The 22856-nt window shown below is 50.9% G+C and overlaps 1 protein-coding gene across 1 annotated transcript in view; it reads right to left on the reverse strand.

Annotated features, from left to right (window-relative positions):
* Window positions 1-22856, reverse strand: part of CDH23 (cadherin related 23) — a 542121-nt gene that overhangs the window by 65257 nt on the left and 454008 nt on the right. The window contains exons 34-37 of the mRNA XM_042780917.1: window positions 18482-18631; window positions 17422-17550; window positions 16325-16453; window positions 15104-15331 (exon numbers count right to left, since the gene is read on the reverse strand). Of these exons, the coding sequence (XP_042636851.1) occupies window positions 15104-15331; window positions 16325-16453; window positions 17422-17550; window positions 18482-18631 (636 nt within the window). The remainder of the gene's footprint in view (window positions 1-15103; window positions 15332-16324; window positions 16454-17421; window positions 17551-18481; window positions 18632-22856) is intronic.

Consider the following 22856-nt stretch of genomic DNA (forward strand, 5'->3'; position numbering starts at 1 on the left):
GCTGGGGCTGAGCCCCTCAAAGTGCCAAAGCAGAGTGGGTGGGATTAGTGAGCACCTGACAAACCTCACCAAAGGTCGCTTAGTAACAGCCTGGAGGAGACCTGCTTTGATGACTAGCAAAGAACACTTGGCAACCCGGCTGCTCAGATATTGTCCACAGTAAGGGCCTTTGATGCGGTTTAGAAATTTGAAATGTCTGAATTGTGGAATGTTTTGTACTTTCAATCTTTCATGTCAAAATGCAGCTAGATCTGCAGGAACCGGCTGTAAAGTGGAGACATGTTTGCTTTGTAATTAGCCCAGCAACTGATCGTGTACCAGTGGAGACTTCTAAAGGGTCTGAAAACAGTTTGTTCACTTCTGCAGTAGGTGTGAATGAACCCCCTGAATGCTTGTTTACACCAGCAAGTGGTATAGCAGCACAAAGCAATAAAAACAGCCTTTATTCCCCCATAAATAGTGCAAAGGCAGCATTGAGACTGTGTCCTTTCCAACTTCCCAAAGCTCACCGAGGAGAGGTTGACATGGTGACAAGGTATTCTGGCCCATTTTTGGCTGAGGGAAGGGCTAAAATTGGGAAGGAAATGGGTTTACACTGGTTGTGGTTCCATAGGCATGGCTGTTCCCAGCTAAACTGCCGGAGTCAGCAGATGGACTAAAATAAATCAAGCCTCCCAAGCTGCTGGGGAGATGAGGAAGTGGTATAACCTTTTTTTGGAGGGCAATTTAGCAATCATCTAAAAGAAAATGCACATACTCTTTGGCTCAGGACTTGTACTACTAGGCATTTATATATAGGTGTACCTGCCTGGAAGTACCTGGGTGGTCGTAATGCATTTGCTGCTAACTGAAAGGTTAGAGGTTCAAGTCCACTCAGTGGCACCTTGGAAGGGAAGCCTGGTGATCGACTTCTGAAAAATCAGCCATTGAAAACCCTATGGAGCACAGTTCTACTTTGACACACATGAGGTCACCATGAATTGGAACTGACTTGATGGCCACTAATTTTTGTTTTGGTACCTGCTTGAGAGAGCCAAGATGCATGCATGGTGCTCACCATTAAGTTATTAGTTATGTTGAGAAATGGAAGCAACATAAACATTTATAAATATAGGACTGTTTCAGTCAATTTGGGGTTGGCCATATGATAAAGACAGGCAGAATGAGGTTGATCTCAATGTGGCTATGGGGAGGCCCCCACTGTGCTAAGTGGGTAAAGCATTTGTCATGTGAGCCCATATGCACTGTATATGCATGGACTATGTCTAGATGGATACACAAGAAATTGCTAACAATGAGTATTTCTTTGGAGGGAGGCTCAGTGGAGAGTGGAGGAAGAGACTTGCAGACATTTTTTAAACAAGTCCTTTTCGTTTTGTAATTTAAAAAGTTTAAAATTTAAAAATGTTGGGCAAGGATCTTGCATTTGATTTTTCCTGTGGTTTGTGTGTGTGAGGTCAAGAGTGGGGCTTCCAGCAGTCTCACCTCGGTGGGCTGGGGCTCCTTTTGACCTTGAACTCTGTGCATGGGGTTTATAAAGGGCCTGCTGCTCCTTTTTAGGGAACAACTCAAAGCCCAGGGGAGTTGTCAAGCTGCCCCTTGTGGGGCAGAATGAGGGCTTGGTTTTCTCTTCTCTGGAGGAGCCTCAGCTGTAAGCACCCCATTTCTGTATGCTCTGGGCCCACTTGGGGAGGAGGTAGGGGTTGTCTCTAAGAGTTCCCCAGACTTTCCCTGCTTCTCACTAGAGGCACCAGTCCTTCTGCGGGACAGTGAGGGTCTGGCTGAAGGCCTTAGGTAAAGCCGGGTCCCTGCTGCTGCCCACCTTCCTTCTCTGGGCTTCAGTTTTCCCTCAGGTAGGAATGGAGCCCTCACTTTGGTTGCCTCTGCCTTTCCAGATATAACAGCCGCAGCCCTGGCTACAGGCGCCTGCATCGTGGGCATCCTTTGCCTCCCCCTCATCCTGCTCCTGGTCTACAAGCAAAGGCAAGCGGCCTCCAACCGCCGTGAGTATCCCTGCCCTGCCCCAGGTCAGCCCCTGGGATTAGCAAAAGCCTGAAGCAGGCATAAAGCCCTCTCCGTTCCAGAGATGGGAGCTGCCGCAGTCCCTGCAAGGAGCTGGGCTCAGTGAGTGAGTGAGTGAGCAAGGGACCCAGATGTGCCATATCTGGGGCCTGAGCACCCAGCAGCCCCTGTGGCTCCCAGGCAGTGCTGGATTAGCACTCAAGAAATACCTGTTGAATGAATGAATAAGAATATGGAGTAGTTCAGATTGGTTTATAAAGATGCTGCTTCTCCAAGATCCTTTGGGGACCTGCTTTAATGTGAGTGGACTTGTTTTATCATCAACATAGTAAACATCAAGACAGAAATGACCTCTGGAGTATCAGAGCCAGGAAGGAGCTTAGAGATAACTTAAGTTCAGTGCTTCCCTTTTACAGAATAGAAACCTAACATCAGTGAGGTTGAATAAACAATCAATTGTTATATAACTTAGCAAGCAGCAGGGCTGGCACTTAAACACAGTTTTCAAACCACACTCTTCCCAGAGAATATAATCCCAACATTTAATGAAAATATTCATCAACATGATCATCATAAAGAGCCCTGGTGGTGCAATGGTTAAGCACTTGGTTGCTAACCAAAAGTTTGGTGGTTCAAACCCACCCAGCAGCTCTGTGGGAAAAAGACCTAGCGATCTGCTCCAGTAAAGATTACAGCCTAGAAAATCCTTTGGGTCATTTCTACCCTATCATATGGTATTGCTATGAGTTGAAATCGACTCGACAGCACCTAACAACTACATGATCATCACAGCCAGCAACCCCTAATTGATGGGGTTGCTTGCCAGACTTGTTACATACATTGTCTTGCTTATTCCACATAACAACTCTTAAGAGTTTGGTACTACTAAAACAAAACAAAACTCACTGCTGTCAAGTCAGATCTGACTCATAGCGACCCCTCCTTGGGCTTCCGAGGCGGTATCTCTATGGAAGTAGATTGTCCAATCTTCCTTCTGAGGAGTGGCTAGTGGGTTTGAACCACCAGCCTTCTGGTTAGCCTTAGGCATTATGCTACCAGAGCTACTGTCCCTGTTTTACAGATGAGCAAACTGAGGCACAGAGAAGTTAACTAACTTGCCTAAGGAAATGCACATTGAATAAGTGGTGGGGCCAGGCTTCAAGTCACAAACATCTTTCACTCTTGCCCTATCTCTGACCTCCCCTGTGAAGGCTCTGGGAGCAAGAGGGAAGGGAGTCCTCTATCTTTGGACATCGCAGGCCCTATCTGGCCTGTTCTCCTCAGCCTAGCTGCAGAAGATAACTGTGGGAGGCTGCTCTGTCACCATGTGGCTTGTGGCTCATATCTGATTTCCTTTGGCTCTCTCCTGGGGGCTCAAACTGGAGGCCTGCAGTGGGGTATTCAGGGATCATGGCTACCACACTCTCACTCTCAGGAACCTATATTCCCCTCAAAACCCCACCACAGCCTACCTACGGGGCAGATGGAGGTTGGAGTAGATAAAAGGATTGGAACAGAAAGAAGATCCCAGGGTTTCGGAAGGGAGAGAAATGGTGCCACAGAGAAATGGCATCAGCAGTTCCTGCTATAACATTTCCACGGAGAAGGGGAAGGGTGAGGAGGGGGACTACGCTCAGCTAGGCACATCGCTTTCCAGATAAAGAGGTACTTTCTGGCCCCTTACTCCAGACCACAAGTTTGCCTCTGCCATGTAAGCAGAACAGGGAACAGGAACTGGAAAACAAACAAAGTCGAGGGGAAGATGGTGTGTGGGGAGGAGGGGAGCTGCCTTTGTTGCCTCCCAGCCCTCCTCCCAAGGTTGCCAAAGTGGGCCCAAGGCTCTCCCCGTGTTTCAGCTGTGGCTTCTCTGGGGTGTGGGAGGGACAGAGGCAGAAGGATACCAAATTTTCTCCTCAGGGGAAGCTGCTGGTGGCCAAGGGAAGAAGCTCAGAGAGGGGCAGCTGTAGGCCACATACTGTGGGAGTGTCCAGAGGACACAGGGAGCCTGTGGGCAGCTCTCAGTCCCCCTACTCCACTCTCTGTGACACCCTGGTCCAAGTGCTGATTCCTAGGGGCCTCCCAGGAGGGTCCTTATACGTCCCAGGAAAAACAGGGGTCTGAGGGATGCTGATGAACTGGGCTGAAAGAGGAGTACCATGGTCAGGGATGGAAGCACTGTGACCTGTGTTGAGCACATCTTCCAAAACTCTGCATGACCCCCTTTCTGTGCTGGGCAGCCATTCAATAGCACCTTCACTAGATTTAATATCTGCAGTAACAGAAAGGTGGCAATGATTACTTTTTAATAAAATTATTTTTGAGGCAAAAAAAAAAAAAAAGAGAAAGAGAAAAAGAGAGGCTGTGAGCCCTCGAGAGAGCAGTGTGATGACATGGAGGCCACGGGATATGGATTCTTACCCAGCTTTAGACGGAGATTTAATTTCCTTGGCTCTACGATGGGACCGACACACCTTACCCCAAAGAGTGGTGGAGAGGATGGAATGAGGGATGTATACAAAGCACCCGCATGAAGTCTGACACGTAGGAGCCTCCCAGTAAGCAGCAGCTATGATTTGAGATTTAGGGAACCTTTGTGTAACTTCCTCATGTGTGTTCCTGCTGTGCCCCTCCTCCATTATGTTACCCCATAGTCATCGGGCAGTAAGGCCCTTTCACACAAGAAGGATCTGTGAGAGATAATGGGGAGCTACAAGAAAGATAGAAGCTGGGACCACTGTACCCTAGGTGGTGGCCAGTTTGGGAGTGGGGAACCCCAAGAATTGGACAAAGTAGCAGCAACTTGGATGAGGAGCAGAAAGCAGGTAGAATGACCGAGAAATGATGAAGTATGCAGAGACGCTAAGGTTCCCCTAAGAAATGTCACACCCTGTACTTCTAAAGCCACCCTATTGGGCAACAAGAAAAAGGGACAGAGGACCAGGAACCCCCTAATTAAAAACTGACTTTGCAACACTCCCATCACGTAAATCATGGCTAAAGACCAGAACATGGCAAGTGGCCAGCAGGAAATAAGAGCAAATCCAGGAGCTGGGTCCCACCCGTCTGCTTCAATCTGCTTCAGTCCCACCAGTCGAGCTATAGGAGGAAGCGCTGGCTCACTACCTTTGGGTTCCTTGTGGCAAATGTGCTCCTGAACACTAGTGAAACACAGACTTTCATTTGTCAGTGGCCAAAACAGGCCGCCCTCCCAGGCCCCATCTGCTGGATAAACACAGAGCACTGAGCACTGCGGTCAGGTCTCGGGTGAATAGAACTGAGGCCTGAGTGCAGCGCTGCCTGGGTTCACTCCTGTTCTTTGGGGGCATCTGCTAGCAGCGATGGGGATGTTGTCGGGGAAGACTTCCCTTCTGAGACGGGATCCTCTATCTGTCTGTTTCTAGGTGCCCAGGAGCTAGTGCGGATGGACAGGTAAGGCCCATGGAGACCCTCTGGAGAAAGCTTTGTGCAGTCACCCCCCACCCCCCCGCCTTGAGTCACAGCTTGGCAAGGTCTTTCTCCTCTTGCCTCTTCCAGTGGCTCTGTAGGGCAAGGTCTACACCCAGGCTGCAGCTGGAGCTCCTGATGGAGGAGGAGGGTAACCTTTGGCCATGACCGACTTACTGTTCCTCCACCCTCCCCACCAGGATCCTTCCCTGTCTTCTCCCTTGTAACTAGTTGCATCATGAAAGGGCTCAGGGCACAGACACTAGGAGTGGGACAATTTCTCTGGCCTTCCCTGTGCCTGGTCCCTCTGTCAGGGGGCAGATATTTCTGGGCAGTAGAGAGCATCTGTATTTAACTGTCTACCCACAGCTGATCAGGAGAGCACCTGCCATCTGCCCCTGAAGCCTAAACACCTGTGCTGGGCTGGGTATTCTCCCTGCCACTACTTCAAAGGGCCATGACAGGCTGTGGTCAATTCAGATGGCTGCTCTGCTTCCCTCAGCACTGCCCTTGAGCCTGGTTATGGTCGGGGAGGATGAGGAAGCAGCCGGGCTGAGCAGATATTGAAAACAGAGCATGCAAAGGAGACCCAGGCCAACCCAGCCACACACCTGGAATGGTGGCTTCTCCCAGCAGGGCCCTCCATGGAGAAGCCACCAGGCCCTGCAGGACAAGGGCAGAGGCTAAACGGGTCCAGAGTGGTGTAGCAGCTCAGAGTACAGTGGATGGGGCAGGGGGTAAGGCGTTCCTGCATTCTGGACACAAGGCTGGCATGGGGCCTAGAGTGGAGGGCGTGCTCAGGGAATGAGCCCCACTCAGGAACTCAGCCCTGGCACTTGCAATACCAAATCCAGAGCTTCCTCTAGGTGTTTGAGAGGGTCAGGTCAAAGGTCAAAGGAAGTCCTGCTAGCAATCCTGCTAGAATCTCAGAGATGGAGGAGGCTTCTGAGGTTGTCCCACGGACATCCCCTCCCTCAGCTCAAGACAAGCTTTGGGGACATTATGTCATTAGCTCTGCTGACCACAGGGAAACCAAAGTCCTGAGGCTGGTGTCCTGGATGTGCCACTGGCTCTAGGCTTGCCAACTGGGCCCAGGGCTGATGGTCAGACCACAGGACAGGGCTGTGGTCATTTCAGATGGCTGCCCTGCCTCCCTCAACTCAAGGTGGGTGGCAGAGCACAGCCCATAGTCTTTTCTCTCTGTCTCTCCTTGTGCGGATAGGCTGCTGTGGCCTGTGGTTGGGAAATCAGGTGAGGGGAAGGGAGCGGAGAGAAGTGGGTTGAGCTGGGGGAGGCGGGGAGGGCAGAGGCTATACCCAAGACAGCACGAATGACCTTCAATTCTGATTCTCTAGCAGCAACACTCAAGGAATTGAAAACCCCGGCTTTGAGACCTCCCCACCTGCTCAGGGGATGCCGGAGGCCAAGCCCAGGCAACCCCTGTCCTATGTGGCACAGCGGCAGGCTTCTGAGTCGGGGCGGCATCTGCTTTCTGAGCCCAACACACCTCTGTCTCCTCCGGGGCCTGGGGACGTCTTCTTCCCATCCCTAGGTGAGTGCTTCCCAACCTTTACTGCACCGTGACTTTGGGCCCCCTATGGCCTACTGGTGGTGAGTTGTGGTGCTGGCGAAGAATGCTGAAAGTACCATGGACTGCTAAAAGAACTAACAGATCTGTCCTGGAGGAAGTGCAGGCAGAATGCTCCTTGGAAGCAAGAATGGCCAGACTTCGTCTCACCTATTTTGGTCATGTTGTAAGGAGGGACCATTCCCTGGAGAAGGATGTCATGTTTGGTAGGGTGGAGGGTCGACGAAAGAGGGGGGAGGCCTTCAGGGAGATGGATTGATACAGTGGCTGCGATGATGGGCTCAAGTATAGCAGAGATTGTGGGGCTGGCGCGGGATCGGGCAGTGTTTTGTTCTGCTGTGCATGAGGTCGCTATGAGTTGGAAACAACTCGATGGCACTTAACAACAACAACAACAACATGGCCTACTGGTGAGCCTGCGTGTGGGGTATCAGCTCCTCCTGATATGGGGAGAAAAGCAAGGACTTCAGAGTCAGCCTGTCTTTGATACAAATACCTCCTGGCCCACTTACTAGCTCTGGGCTTTGGGCAAGTGACTTAACCTCTCATTTTCCTCATCTGTAAAGTGGTGATCATAGCTCATATCTCACTTTGGTGTTGTGAGGATTAGCTTACAGATCACAATTGTGCCTCAAACATTGGCATAAAGTCGGTGCCTGAGATATGTGACTATTGTTTTCGGCAAGGATTCCCCCCTGTGTCTCCCCCTTGCTTTGAGTTCTGATAATCTTTAATCATTTTAGATCTTTATCAATAAGCAGGAGCCACTATAGAAACCTCCTTAGAGAACAGTATCACTTAAGAGCAACACACACACACACGCACACACACACACACATGAAAAGTTTAGCAATGATAATAATGACAGTCATGGTACCTAACATTTATTGCATGCTTACTATGTGTCAGAGTGAGTGGTGCAAATGGTTGATGTGCTCAGCCACTAACCAGAAGAGTGGAGGTTTGAGCCCACCCAGAGGTCCTATGGAAGAAAGCCCTGGCAATTAACTTAAAAAAAAAAATCAGCCATTGAAAACCCCATGGAGCACAGTTTACTCGGACACACGTAGGATCACCATGAGCCGGGGTTAACTCCACAGCAACTGGTTTTATTATGTGCCAGGTCATGTGCCAGGCTGTGAGAGCCTCATGGTTTGGGGTTAGAGGGTGAGGTACAGAGGACGCCCCATTCACTCAGCTGCTTCTTTCTTTCGCAGATCCTGTCCCTGACTCCCCAAACTTTGAGACCGTCTAGACCTGCCGGGGTCAGTGGGTAGTTGTGGCTGAGCCTGGGGCAAGTGTATTTGAACCAGGGCCGGTCCTCTGAGTGGCCTCTTTGGCCTTGGCTCTGGTTTTCTCCCTATTGCTCTGAGCCCAGACCCTCAACTCCTCTGGATGCTACATGGACGAAGAGAGAAAATGCTGGATCACTCAGCCCTGTTCCATGGATGCTGGGATGCTGAGATGCCACTCCAGGGACCTGAAATTCACCAGCAACAGATGCCAAATGATCTACATCCTAAGAGGCCCTAGAATTTCCAGCCCTGCTTCAGCCTCTCTCTCCAGGATATGAGCCTTGGGACGTGGCAGCATCAATGGGACAAGATGGGTGCCAGGCAGACCCCCCTGCCACCCTTCCTAAGCATAAGACACAGGACAGGCTGTGGAGAGACCCCTCCCTGCTGTGGTCTACCTAGCTCCTTGATTGGCCTGAAGCTGCTTATCTGGGAGACTCGCCTTTGGCACCCATGGGGACTCAGGGGGTGGACTGGCCTGCCCGCTGTTGGAGCCCTCCCCGTGCTTTCTACCAGCAACCTCTCTGAGGCGCTGTCAGCAGGTTAAGCAAATCCAGGGCTCCCATTGCCTAGCCCCCAGACAGTGTAGGATTACCCAATAAGCTAGGTAAGCACAGGCTTACTTGTGCTTACTTACTAATCTGTAGTGAATAATCTCACATTATTTTCACCACATCAAAGATTCTGCTTCTAGGTATGGTTGGCATCTGTCTTTCCCAACCCCATAGCACCATGCTATAGAATCAAAGCCTTTTTTCAAATTTATAATCCCTGACAGGGACAGAGTACCCAGTAAGCAAGGTAAGCATAGACTTACTTGTGCTTACTTACTAGTTGTTCACTACAGATTAATAAGTAAGCTCAAATAAGTCTGTGCTTTCCTTTCTTATTGTGCAATCTGTCCCTGTCTCCAGACTTCAGTGGCCAGAGGTCTTAAAACGAGACATACACACTGGGCCACTGGTGCCACTGAGAACCAACTGGCGTCTTGGGCAATGTGAGGCCAGAGTTGCACCCTCCACTGCAGATGAGGTGGAGAGGGAGAGTGGTTGGGGCCTGCTGGAAAGGTGAGAGGAGAGATGTTACATCTGCCACCCTCACTTCCTTCCCCCACCAGTCAGCAGTCTATAGAAAGGTGACCACATGATGCATTGTCCAAACCGAGACAGTTTTGAGTGTGAAAAGGGGGTGCTAGAACTACACCAGGGCAACAGGTACAAATGGGGATATATGGTTTCCTGATCAATGGATTGTAAGAAGGATAGGTTTAAATCCCACTGTGCTACTGAAGTGCCTTTAGCCTGGGAAACCTCCTGGCCTCCTTCCCCAGCCTGGGTCTTCCGTTTCATACAACCTGTGCTGAGTCTTCCCCTCTGAGAGGCCTGGTGGGCTGGGAGCAGGAGCCACCAGGACCATGTACATAGAAGGGTTGGTTCTGCTCTGGACTTTCTGCTCCTATCTCTGCTTCAGGCATGACCTGGATCTGTTTTTATACTGTGTGCAAGGGGAGCCCTTTGTGGAATTGCAATTAAAGGATTTTAAAGCACAGGAGAGAAGGGTGTCTCTGCACTCTGGGGTAGAAACAGGGAAGGTGGTGCCCAAGATGAGGGGGCAAGTCTGAATTGGGCACATCTCCCTCCAGCAGGGCAGGAGACCCTGAGACCACTGGACGGGCAGTTTCTTTTGGGCCTTTGTCTCCCAGCATGCTTTGCTGGCTCTGCGGAGCTGGGCCTGGGAGCAGAGAACCAGGATGTGGTGCTCAGCAGGCAGGGAGAAGTCCACCCAATTACCTCCAGAAAAAAATGGGAGCTCTAGGTTCTGGGGCAGCGGTGAGCCACCTGGCCTGGGCACTGGAGCCAGGGAGCCTTGCCAGGACATATGGCCCTGCTTCCTAGCCCACTTGTCAGGCCCAAGGGCATGGGCCAGTCTGGATGCCCCGGCTATGCCTGGGGCTGTGCTTGGGGCCAGGAAGCCTTGGGGAGAATGTGAGCCAAGGCCTTTGATGGAACTGATAAGTCACCAGAATACCAAAACCCTGGGTCCTGCCTTGTCCCTGGGGGTCCCTTGTTCTACCCCATCTGCTGCCATGGATGCTCAGTGCCAGTTGCCACAGAAAGAGGGGGAAGTTCTCCTTGTTCTTGGGGGCCCATGGGGCAGGGATGGGCAGGATGGCACCTGCTTCTTGGTGGGCTGGGCTGTCCTTGGGGTCAAAGGACAAGCCAACAGAGCAGACTGCCTGTTTCCCAGTGCAGAGAAATTTCTCCCAGCCCTTCCGGGAGCATGGCCTGACACCAGCCCTCAGCTTCTGACCTTATGGCAAAGACGACTTCTAAGAATGTGGCTGCCAGACTGCAGGCCTGGCTGCTGCTGCACAGTGAGAGGGAGGAAACCCAAGAACAGCTACCACATTTCCTCCTGAGCTTCCTCTTGGCCTCACACACTGCTCTTCTCTGGACCCCTACTAGTAAAGGCTGCTCAATTTCGTGGTTTCCTGTTTTTAGTGACATTTACTCTGTGCTTTGGGCTCTGTCCTCATCCATCCCTACAGGCCCTGCCTTCAGCGTCTATCCTAGGGCCCTTCCTGGTGCTGCTAGGGCAGGCGAGGGTGCTGGAGCAGGAGTGGAAACACCTCTGGGGACACCAACCCTGGTGGCTGTTCCTATACAGCTCAGCTCAGCACCTGTGGCTGGAGCATATGGAGTGGGAGCCTCGAACAAGTTTGCAGGGTGGGGCTCAGGGACTGCTGGATTTATGGCACTATCTGAGGCCCTGGGAGGGAAATCTGTGCTGTTGGGAACTAATTCATTGTTAGGAGATAGATCAGGAATTGTTAGTTTCAGAGTAGATTCTGATCATGGCAACCCTATGCATTCCAGAATAGAACTGCTCCTTAGGGTTCTACTGGCTGTAATCCTAATGGAAGCAGATCACCAGGCCTTTCTTTCACAGAGGTGGTTCAAACTGCCAACCTTTAAATTGTTGGGGGAGGGGGAGGTGAGAGAGGGAGTCTTGTAGAGATTCTGTCCCTACCCCTTTTCTTGGGCATTCGCTTGGACACTGTTGCTATGCTGGGCGTGAGGCTGCCCTGTGTAAGAGGCCTTCCTGGGTCTCAGCTGGAGAACTCCGAGCCTGGCCTATCTGTGCTGGGGGCTGGGGTCAGATTTGCTCAGGGAACCGCAATAGGCAGAAAGAGGAACTGGGGTTGCCAGCCAGATGCTGGGTGCACAGGCCTCTTGAAATACACACACAACCCAGCTGAGTGTCTGTAGGATCTCCTACCCACAGAGATCACTGATTGCCGGGCTCATTCACTGGGCAGTCACTACTCTGCATTGTTGCTTCTCTCTCCCGCATGGATGCTTTGTTTCCCCAACTCCTCTGTGAGCTCCCGGAGGGCTCACAGAGGTCCCTAACTCCCTACCCTAATTAGGTCCATCCCTATTCATGGACCTAATTGCAAAGCTGGTCACTGATACATAGTAACTAGATGATGGGCTGAATTAAGATGCCAGGGTTCTATTGTCTGGACCATTCACGATCGGCAGGGCCACCTCTAACTTTCTGTCCTGTTTAGTTCTAGCAACTTTGCCTGGCCTGGAAGGGATCTCCTCAACAGCAATAATGCCCTGAGCTTGTGCAGACTAGAGGGCAGAGGATTGATTTTGTTGAGAAAGACTGATCTATTGGTATGGGTTCTTGGAATATGTGTTAAGGGATTCTGAGATACCAATATTGATTAGTGGGAAAGTGCTGGCATCAGCTAGTAATGTCTGCCTTGGGCACAGGAGAGGGAAGTGGTAGTATCTGTGCCACATCTTTGCCTTTTCTATTATAATACTCTGTGCTTTCCAAAACATTTTCACATGTGTTATTTCTTGTTTGTTTCCTACCCTATCCCCATCGCCATCCCAGCAAATCCTGGGAGATTTTACTGCTCCATTTGGTGCAAAAGTAAACTGTGGTCCCAAAAGATTTATGCCTTACACATCAAATCAGTGATGAAGCTGAGGCTGAAGTCTGGGTCTCCTGCTTCCCAGGCCAGTACTCCTTCCTGTTCATTTAATTGAGTGCCCTTGTCAGCCAGGGCCTGGCTTGAAGTTGTCTACAGGGTGCTGGGAGAGGAACCTATCTGCAGAGCTCACAGCCCCACACCCCACTTGAGTGAGAATTCTCCTGTCTCTGCTTTGCCTGAGCTAGCTGGGGCCTTCAGAGGGTCCAGAAGACCCTGGTGCTTATGTGGTAGCCTCCTTCCATATCAGTTCCTGCTACCCCATTTTCTGCCTGGCAACCCTAAAGGCCACACACACCACTTGCATGCAGCAAGAGAGGCTTGTAAGAACCAGAAGAGGATGGGGAAGGGAGAAGCTCTCAGCTGACTGTTGGGCACAGCCCCAGGGTCTCAGAGAAACTGAGTTAGTGGCATTCACAGCATTTGAGCAGCTGCAGGATATCCCTCATGAAGCAGGGCTAAGGGCAGGGCTTGGAGTTACTCATCCTGGTCCAGAGAAGGCTGGTCTGATTGGTATGCAACACAGGGAAGGGGCCAGGCTGAGGTTTCCTGAGCTGGAGCTGGGGGAGCAGGCTTCACAAGCAGCAGCAAGGTTCAACTTTAATAAACAGACGAGCCCTTTGCCCTAAAGACATGAAGTCAGCTGCCAACAGCAATGTCCCCAGATAGCTCACAGACTATCATGAGGCTGGTGTTGGTGACTCTTGTACCAGAAGTGGGTAATGGGAGATTTTCTGTCCTGCTGACAGGTGACTTCTGCAGCCCACCTCACCCCCCAAAACCTGAGAACCTAGGGTTTGTTACCTGGGATTGTTTAACCTGTTTGCTGTGATTCATGCGGCATGGAGTCTGCTATTGAGCCACCCTCTCTCCTCAACCCCCGCCAAGATGCCTTTGAGGCTGGGGCTTTAGCTCCTGACCTCTGAGTTCCCTTCCATCCTTCCTCTCTGGGCCCAGCCCTTCCTCTTGCAAGGGCTTTCCTGGCAGTCACTTAGACTATCTCAAGCCTGGCCTCCCTGCCCATGGCCTGGAGCTTGCCAGAGGGCCAAGGCTGCACAATGACTTCCCTGGCTGGGTGGTACACCATTGTGTAACAGGCTGAGGGCTGGCCCGGATGCCCCTTGTAGTATAGCTATTCTGGGCCCTTGGTGACAGTTGGGTGGAGCCGGCCTGGGCTGTTTGCAGGAATGCCAGGCTGTCAGGAAACTGGGGAAAGGGAAGCATAGGGACGAAAGCAGAGATGGGGGTAGGATGGGGCTCTGACCTAAGATTCTCTTGGCTTTTAGGGTACTTTTGGTAGCTGAATTCCAGCCCCACCCCCTCACTTACAGAGCTGAATCCTTTAGGACATGGACATATATGATGCTTCCCCCAGAAGACCTTCCCTGGCTCCTGGCTCTGTTGGCTGGAGGAGGAGAGAGATGTGGCCCAGTTTCCCCTGCACCCCTGTTAATAGCCAGCCAACCCCCAGAAGCATAGCCACCCAGCTGACATACAGCTTTGGTTCTAGCAAATTCGCCTGGCCCTAGCAGGATCTCCTTAAAAGCAATAATGCCCTGAGCTTGAGTAGGCTAGAGGGCAGAGGGAGCCCAGCTGAGGCCAGAACTGCCCAGCTAAGCCAGACCACTTTGCCAGCCTGCAGAATTGAGGCTAAATAAACTGTTGTTGTTTTGTGCCTCTGTACAGTTTTATACAATTTGTAATGTAGTCTTATTGTGGCAATAGGTAGCTGATACAATCCTCTTCCTCTTCCTCCACTTCATGGTTTACCAGGTACTTCCACAGACACAATGACAAAACTGGTATTTTGAGTGGTTCTGGCTTGCCTGTGATCATGCAGCCAGGTCACAGTGGGTTCGGCGCTCCTGATTCCAAATTCCTGCTCTCAGTGTGTAAACTACTCCCACTCTCCACTCACCTCCCACTCCATCATCCATCACCTCCAGACAGCCTCATCATCCAGCCCTTCAGGCCTCCACCTCCTTCCCCAAACTTGCAAACCTTCAAAATTTCCTTAAGCAGTGGCTGGAGCTATAGCAGCCATCTTGAAACCATGAGGGAAAGGCCAAGACACATGAACTCTAACATCATTGAGCATGAAACCAACATTCATAATTCTCTCCAGATGTTTTATGTAAGAAAGATACACTCATTCATTCATGACTCCATAGTTAAGTTTCTGTTACCTGCAGGAAAATGCTTCTCTAAATGTTATGGGAAGGATTGCTGGGAGAGATGATTCACCTTGAAGCAGGCATGAGATTGGGCCATGGGACCCATCAAGCCCTTTCAACCCTGATGTGTTGTAACAGTGCATCACACCGACAGGACTCAAAGGAAGAGGGTACTTTTACTACTTTGGCACAAAGGTGCCATATTCGTCAGTGTGGCCCCAAAGGCACACAGCTTGGCAAGTGGAGTGTGGGCTGGACTTCAGCTCCCACTTGCTTCCTGGCCTATAAGGCTCAACCTGTGCCTTCGCAAAGAGTTGCTCTATGAAAGCAAAGAGCACTAAATAGAAGTTCCAAGTGACTGTGGACTTGGGAAAAATAGATTTCAGCTTTGTATACAACAGGCACTCCATAAATACTGGGGGCTAATGGATTAAATATGGGATGAAGGCATACTCAAGGATTTTTCCCACTGCGTGGAGTTCCATGTCCACCCATCTTGATTCTCCTTGTATGGAGGCAGAGCTCCCCCTTTTCCACCCTCTCCCTCCCTGCAGCTACCCCCATGGCTCACCGACAGGGTGGGGGTGCCCTCGTCCTCCACGGTGACCACCAGGTGGTGGAAGCTCTGGTGCTCACGGTCTGGGGGGGCAGGCCGTGTGGTGATCTCGCCACTGATGCGGTCCATGCGGAAAGTCATGTCTTCATTGCCCTCAGTGATGTAGTAGGACAGGATGCTGTTGAGTCCAATGTCACGGTCGGTGGCTCTCACCTGGACGACAGTGGTGCCCCCACCCACGTTCTGGGAGGAGAATAGGAAAATGGTCATTCTGGATTCAAGATCTTTGGGACAAAACATAACACATACACTAGTACTAAATGCAATGGCTTACCCTAGACTTCTAGAAAGTCTGGTTTTGTCTATTGGGGAACAGTGAGATGATGATGGCGATGATGATGAAGATGATGGTAGCAAACAGTCTGTGGGCACCTACTTTGTGCTTTGTCCTGTATTAACTCATTGTATCCTCTCTAAAACCCTATGGGTTAGATACTGGTGTTACCACCATTTTCAGATGGGAAAAGTGAGGCACAGGGAAGTAATTTGCACAAGTCCACACAGCCAGGCATGGCAGAGCCAGGGTTTGAGTGGAGGGAGTCTGGCCTGAGAGCTTGACTCTAAACTACTACACCATCTTGTGATGAACATCTAACCTGGCATGATATCCAGCAATGCCATGCAGAAATTCTCCTGGAGTGTCTCTATCTTAGCACTGACTAATAAACACATTGCTTTGCTTTTTAAAGCAGCTCTCCAAGGGTAAACCTCAGTTCCCTGTTGTTTCCACCAAGTTGATTCCAGCTCAAGGTGATCCTGGAGGTGGAGCATACAGTTTGTGCTCGATTGCTAACCTAAAGGTTTGCAGTTCAAACTCACCCACTGACTCCATGGGAGAAAAGACCTGGCTATTAGTTTCTCTTGAGATTACATCCAAGAAAATTCTATGGGCAGTTCTACTCTGTAACACATGGGGTCGACTTGAGTTCGCTGTTAGATGAAAGGAACTTTTCTTCCCATCCTTTCTTCTCCCCTCTTCTTCTTCCCTACCACACAAGACACTGGACTAGGCGCTGAGGTATCATCATGAATGAGTCAGCCATAGTCCCCATCTCCAAGACCTGACAGGTTAGTGGGGGATACTGACATTTAAACAGGGGCTCAGTGAACCTGTGGGCTTCAAGGTCAACTCATGCCCACTGACCACCCTGGCTGTTCAGCAGGCATTGTCCTCACCTCATTCACGCTGACATTGTATCCAAAGGGGCTCTCAATCACGGGGGGATTGTCATTGACATCTAGGATGGTCACCTGCAGTATGTGGTCTTTCTTCCGTGGAGGGGTGCCATGGTCAGAAGCCACGACCTGTGAAGAGGAAGGATGACTGGAGTCAGGACTAAAGGGAGGTGGGAAGGACCAGGAATGGGGAGTCCAAGATTGTCTGCTCAGTAAGGAGGACTTAGGAGAACAGAGAGACCTACTGGCCCATCCCTGCTCCTGGGGCAGCCTGGCTTCCACTTTCTCTCCCCTCCTCTTGCAAACGTTCCCTGTCCAATCCTTGTCTGACTTGGGGTCCTGGTTTGGAATCTGACTCCAGCATCTTTACCTCTAGATCCCACCCCTGACCATGTTCTGGGCTGTGCCAATCCCTGACTATGACCCTGGGCCTTACTATGACCTGGGACTCCTGCCTTTTGTTTCAAGGCACTCAGATCTGGTTTCTAGCAAACAGCAGAAGAGCCCCAAACAACCTTTTCAGCAATGACCAGTGTCCTAACCATCGCCTGAGCCTGTCCCTGTGAGCCTCGATGCTTACCAGATGCCTGTGGGGCAGCAGTGTGCTCCAGCAGCTCAGGGCCTTTTAGGAGTGCCACCCTGGGACTCCTGACCCAGGAGACATGCCAGCCACAGCCATTCAGCAGTAATGGTGGCCTTTGTGACTGTGCACACCTGCATCTGTGTCTCACCTTGCAAAGGCAGGCCAGGTAGGGGCTCTTGTGCCCATTGCATAGGTGGGAAAATGATGCTTAGGCAAGGTGAATAACTTGCCCAAGGTCACACCAAGTCTGTGGCTGAGTTAGGGCTCTCCCAGATCTGCTAGGCTTTCTTTCCTGGCTCTTATTTCGAACGGGCAGTCACCTCAGCTGCTTCCTGCTCTGAATCCTGATATTCCTCCCAGGACACCCTCTCCTGGGTCTGCCTCACTCATGCTGTCCACCCAGAGGAGTGCAAGTTGCCCCATGTGACTTGGTGACAGCAGAAAAGCTGCCCATGAGGGTGTGCTGAGCCCTCCCCTGGGTGGTCAGCAGTGACCTCCCAGCCTGAGGATATACCTTGAGGATGTAGTGGTCCAGCTCTTCTCTGTCCAGAGGTTTGGCCACAAACATTTCACCAATGGAGTTATTGGTGGTAATGATCTCAAAGGCCCCAGCGGTGTTGCCAGAGGCCAGGGAGAAGACCACCTGTCAAGGAAGAAAGAGAGTGAGGGGATAAGGAAGCAGGGAGGGGCAGGAGCCAGGTCACGCAAAGGGGTACTGCCTGGTCCCTGTTGCCCACCTGGGCCCTCTGCTCAGCAAAGGCACTTGAGAATACAGTGTTTTATGCAGAAGTGGTTTATGTCCCTTGGATTGGGTGGCAGTGCTGTGCTTGTGGCAAGTTCCTGGGCCTGGGGAGGGTCAGCACACTGTTCTAGGGTTGGGTGTGAGCCCCACCACACTGATGGTTTCCTAGGGCTAAGGGGAAAAATACTAATATAGAATACCTGCTTTGAGCCAGGCATATACTGGGGCTGCTACATGGCCCGCACCAACCCTGTCCAAGAAGAATTATTATCACCAGTCCAGAGACAGGAGGCTCAGGACTGTGCAACAACTGGCCAAGGTTACAAAGCTTGTAAGTGCCAGAGAGAATGAAGGTTTGAATCTATATACTGATGGCACATAACAACAACAACAACAACCACTTTACCTGGAGTGATGGGGCACCCAAGAGGCAGGAGGGAGAAGGAGCGTGTGGGGAGGATTGACCTCTGGGTTGGCACACAGGTGTGAGATGCCATGCAGTTTGTGGATAAGGGTGATGAAAGAATCACTGAGAAGCTTGACATTTCTTGCTTTCACCTCACTGAGCTGTGGCTGACCTTTAGAGTCTGTGTCCACGTGGCCCACGCTGGGCCAAGAGCCTGCACAACGCTGTAAGGCTTCTCTGCCTCTTCTCCTGACTCCAGAATGGGGTGTGCTCAGGCTGTCCTGCTCAGGGACAAGGGCAGACCTGGATCATTCTCCCGTTTTGCTTGGGGACAGAGGCATAGCTTCAGTGACTTTCCTCCAGCTAAGGAGTGGTGGGAGACCCCTTACTCATACGAAGAGGTGGGCTATTTCACTTGGTGCTTACCTGCCCATTGCTGCCGGCATCAGGGTCCTGGGCCTTGACGGTGGCCATGCGCTGGCCCACGGGGCAGTCCTCAGGCACACTGACCACTGAGTCGGAGGTGAAGTCGAACCGGGGGCTATTGTCATTCTCATCCAGCACAGTGATGTAGACCTGGTGGTGGTGTGGTCATTGTCAGAAACTCCTGCCTCCTTCTCCTCCTTGGCCCTAAACACCAGGGTCCCATTGTGGGTCCAGTGGGGACCAGACCTCTAACTGGCTTTGGAATGTCGGCAAGCTTTCAGAGTTGCTCTGGGCCAACCCTTGACTTTACAAAGGCAGCCTGGAGCCTATTTTTCCCAGCAGCAGAGGCATGAAACAACCAGTTAGGGAGGGCTGCACCAACGCCAATGCTGAGGGCCATGAGAGCAAGGACAGAGGCCTTGGGCACCTGGGAGAAACTTGGGCACCCAGAGGCACTGGGAAAACTGGAAAACACACTCTGGGGTTTCAGTGCCAAACCCATCAGAGAATGCTGGCTTGTATTGGCATAGCTTCCTATTATCAAAAAAAACCAGAAATCCAGATTTTTACATGAAATTGCCATTGTTAGCTGCCCAAGTGGCATGTGACTCACAGTGACCCCGCGCACAACAGAACCAAATGCTGCCTGGTCCTGCACCATCCCCATGATAGGTTGTGGCTCAGACCATGTAATCCATAGTGGCTTCATTGGCTTATTTTTTCAGAACTAGATTGCCAGACTTTTCTTCCTAGTCTGTCTTAGTCTGGAAGCTCTGAAACTTGTTCAAAGCAGCATGCAAGCCTGCACAGGTAGATAGGCAGTGGCCACACATAAGGTGCACTGGCTGGGAGTTGAACCCGGGTCTTCTGCATGAAGACTCAATTAGTCAGAGATAAAAATGAAAGAAAATTAAGTGCAGGCCAGCTAAAACACATCTGACTGATAGATATTGTTTTTATCCACTGGATCCAATCCCCAGAAGTAGGAGTGGGGATGGTGATATGATGGGGAAAAGGGCACATAGAGAAGGGAGGGGGATTTACAATCATCAGCTAAAACAGGGAGCAGGCAAACTGCATGCAAGGAGCACATTGTTTCCTGCCTACAGTCCTGGTTTATCTGGCTGAGGCTGCAGTTAGTAGGGAGAGAGGGCACTGCTGTGGGGAAGCCTGCAGTACTCAGTGGCCACAGAGCAGGAACCACAAGGGGCTCTTACATTCATCGATGAGGAGATGGAGTGAGGGGCTTGGGTTTTAGGATTTCCAAGACAGGGCTCTTCCCACTGCTTCACCCTGACTGGGCCTTGTGGGGCCTGGGGTTCAGAGGCTCCCCATTTGCATAGGATCCCCTGAAGAGCCTGCTGATCCTCTCCATAATGCACAGGAAATTCCACTTCATCCTCTCTTCTAATCAGGTTATACTTCTTCTCAGGTCTGGCCACACTCCTCATATGTGAGGCAGCTGGCAGAACCACAGTGGATTGAGCCTAGACTTTACTGTGGGATCAACTCCACCACTTACTCTCTGTGCAGCTTTGGACAAAGTTACTCAGCCTCTCTGATTTTCCATTTCCTCACTGAAAAATAGAAGACCACCTATCCCTCCAGTGTGCTGGAAGGAATAAATGAGCAAACAAAAAGTTATGGGTTTGCACAGAGTAGGCCCTGTCTCCCTTTTCTTGCCAAGGCCTTGGCTCTGCCCATCTGTCATGAATTCTGGTCAAGTTCTGTGGAAGTTCTTGAGCCTTAGTGTGCCCACCTGTGAAATGGCAGTAACAATGCCTGCTGCACTGTTCTTAGGGCAAAAACAAACAAGGCCCCCCTGGGATTGATCCCTTCTTTCCATCAAGGCCTTGTTGGACTCACTGTGCTTCCTCCTACCATAGGGCTTCTGCACATGCTGTACCCCTCTGCCTGAAACACTCTTCCCTTTTTGGTGCTGTATTAACTCCTATGCATCCTTTGGACCTCAGCTCAAGTCACCTCTTCTGGGAAGCCCTCTTTGATATCCTTGACTAGATGACATCTTACTATAGGCTTTTCCTTGAAGAACACATTTATTGGTGGGATCATTTGATCAAGCTTTCCCTTATTATATCTTTTTAAAAAAACCTTTTTATTGTGATTTGGGTGAAATTTTACAAAGTAGATTCGTTTTATATTCAACAGTTCATACATATTTTGTTTTGTGACACTGGTTACATTCCCTGCAGTGTAACAGCTCGCCTCCCACTTCCTCCCCATGATTACCCTTTTCCCTGTGTCCTTCTTGCCTATGCATTCCTGTCTCCCTGTCTTCCTCCTTGTACAAATGCCTCCTCTTTTGATCTCCCATGATAGACTGCTCTAAGGAGTGCATCTCCCTGGAGTAGATGTTCAGCTCTTAGCCCTATCTGTTATTTGACTAAGAGTTAAACCATGAGACTGAGTTTAATTCCAGGCCCAAAGGTGACTTGGGCTGTAGTTTCAGGGGTTTTACCAGTCTCTGTCAGACCACTAAGTCTGGTGTTTTTTATGATTTTGAGTTTTATTCCACATTATTCTCCTACTCTATCCAAGGTCTCAAATTTTGATCCCTTTCTGGGTGGTTGGCATTGGTAGCTGGGCACCATCTAGTTCTTCTGGTCTCAGGGCCACATAGGCTGAGGTTTTCATAGTCCATTAGTCCTTTGGACTGTTTCCATGTGTCTTTGATTTCTTCACTCTTCTTTGCTCTGGGTGAGGATACCTCCTTTATAAGGTATATCCTAAAGGAGCCCCGGTGGTACAAACGGTTAAGTGCTCAGCTATTAACTGAAAGGTTAGTGGTTGAAACCCATCTAGGGCTCTTTTGGAGAAAGACCTGACAACCCGGTTTCATGAAGATTACAGCCAAGAAAACTCTATGGGGAAGTTCTACTCTGTCATATGGGGTCTACTCTGTCTGTATGAGTCAGAATCGACTTGACAGCACCTAACAGCAATGACTATTATGCTCATGAAGGCAGTGACTGATTTTGGTTTCCCATTTACCCTGGTACCCAGTTCACGCCTGGCACACAGTAGGTGCTCCTTCTATAATGATCACTCTGATGATGATGATGATTATGAGGTAGGGGTGAGAGAGCTGTTGGACCTCCCACTTAGTGGAGAGTCAGCCTCAGTGGGTGAAGAGGGAGAACAAGTGCCAAGGTCTACAGGAATTAGATAGGATCTCTGTGTCCCACTCAGGGCCTCATGGTCCAAATCTCCCTCTTCACCCCTGAGGGCCTAAGGGTGTTACCCAAGAGCTCCGATGGCAGAACACCCAGGCTTACCCCTTCCTGTCTGCCTCCCCACCCCTCCCAGGGCCTGCAGGGGCTGTTGGGGCAGGGGAGGAGTCAAGTGTAGGTTAGCTGTGGTTTGGGTGTTCCGGCCTCACAGAGGAAATGATGCCATGTTTAAAAGGCCCCTCAGCCTGCCTCCACCCTGTCACCAACTGAGGTATTTGGGGCTAAACAGGTATATCTTGAGCACTGACCCTGGGAGCCTCTGAGAGGATGCCAAACCAAAAACCCACTACCATTGAGTTGTTTCTGACTCACAGTGACTATAGGACAAAGTAGAACTGCCCCCATCTTTACGAAGCAGACTGCCTCATCTTTCTCTCAGAGCGGCTGGTGGGTTTGAAGTGTTGACCTTTGGGTTAGCAGCTGAATGCTTTAACCACTACGTCACCAGAGCTCCTGAGATGCGGGTGGGTCTTATTTCCTGGAGAAGGGTGAGGTGACTGGAAGTACAGAGACCAGAGCACAAGTGATGTAGTAATGCACACAGAGGAAGTGCCCCTCCTGGCCACGGGAGGGGCTCCAATAGCCCAGGGGAGCACCCCATCATCCCTGCTACCTATGACAACTGAGTGCTGGGGGCACCCTCTCTGAGCCTCAGATCCTCCAGTTGGGAAGGCCAGCTGAGGGGCAGATGGCCTTCGTCCTAGGAGACTTTGTTGGGAGCTGCAGGACACAGGTCACCTGCCTGCTCACCGTTCACTGCCTGAGGGCTCTGCTCCCTGGCTGCCCTCTGGGACCCCCTGTAGGTTCACTGCTCACTCACCCCCAGGCTTGCCCCAAGGATGGAGATGGTCTGTGTCTTTGGGTTCAGCCAAACCACAACCAGGGCCATTGGAGTTGGGCATTTCCAAGGAGCCGTGGAGCCAAGGACCTCAAGCAGCTGTGTTTGGTTGTTACCTGGGACACTGGTTGGCTCCTGTGCCTTTACACTGATGTGAAAGGGACTCAGTGGGGTGAAAATGTGGCCATAACTAAGATTGATGATGAGCTGGGTGCCCCATGTGGGCACACAGGTGGCCTACAGATGATGTCTGACCTGAATGGCTGGTGCCAAGTGGAATCGGTTG

The sequence above is a fragment of the Orycteropus afer genome, unplaced genomic scaffold (genome assembly GCF_000298275.1).
Source record: "Orycteropus afer afer isolate SDZICR_OR568_19922 unplaced genomic scaffold, OryAfe1.0 scaffold00070, whole genome shotgun sequence".
Taxonomy (NCBI): Eukaryota; Metazoa; Chordata; class Mammalia; order Tubulidentata; family Orycteropodidae; genus Orycteropus; species Orycteropus afer.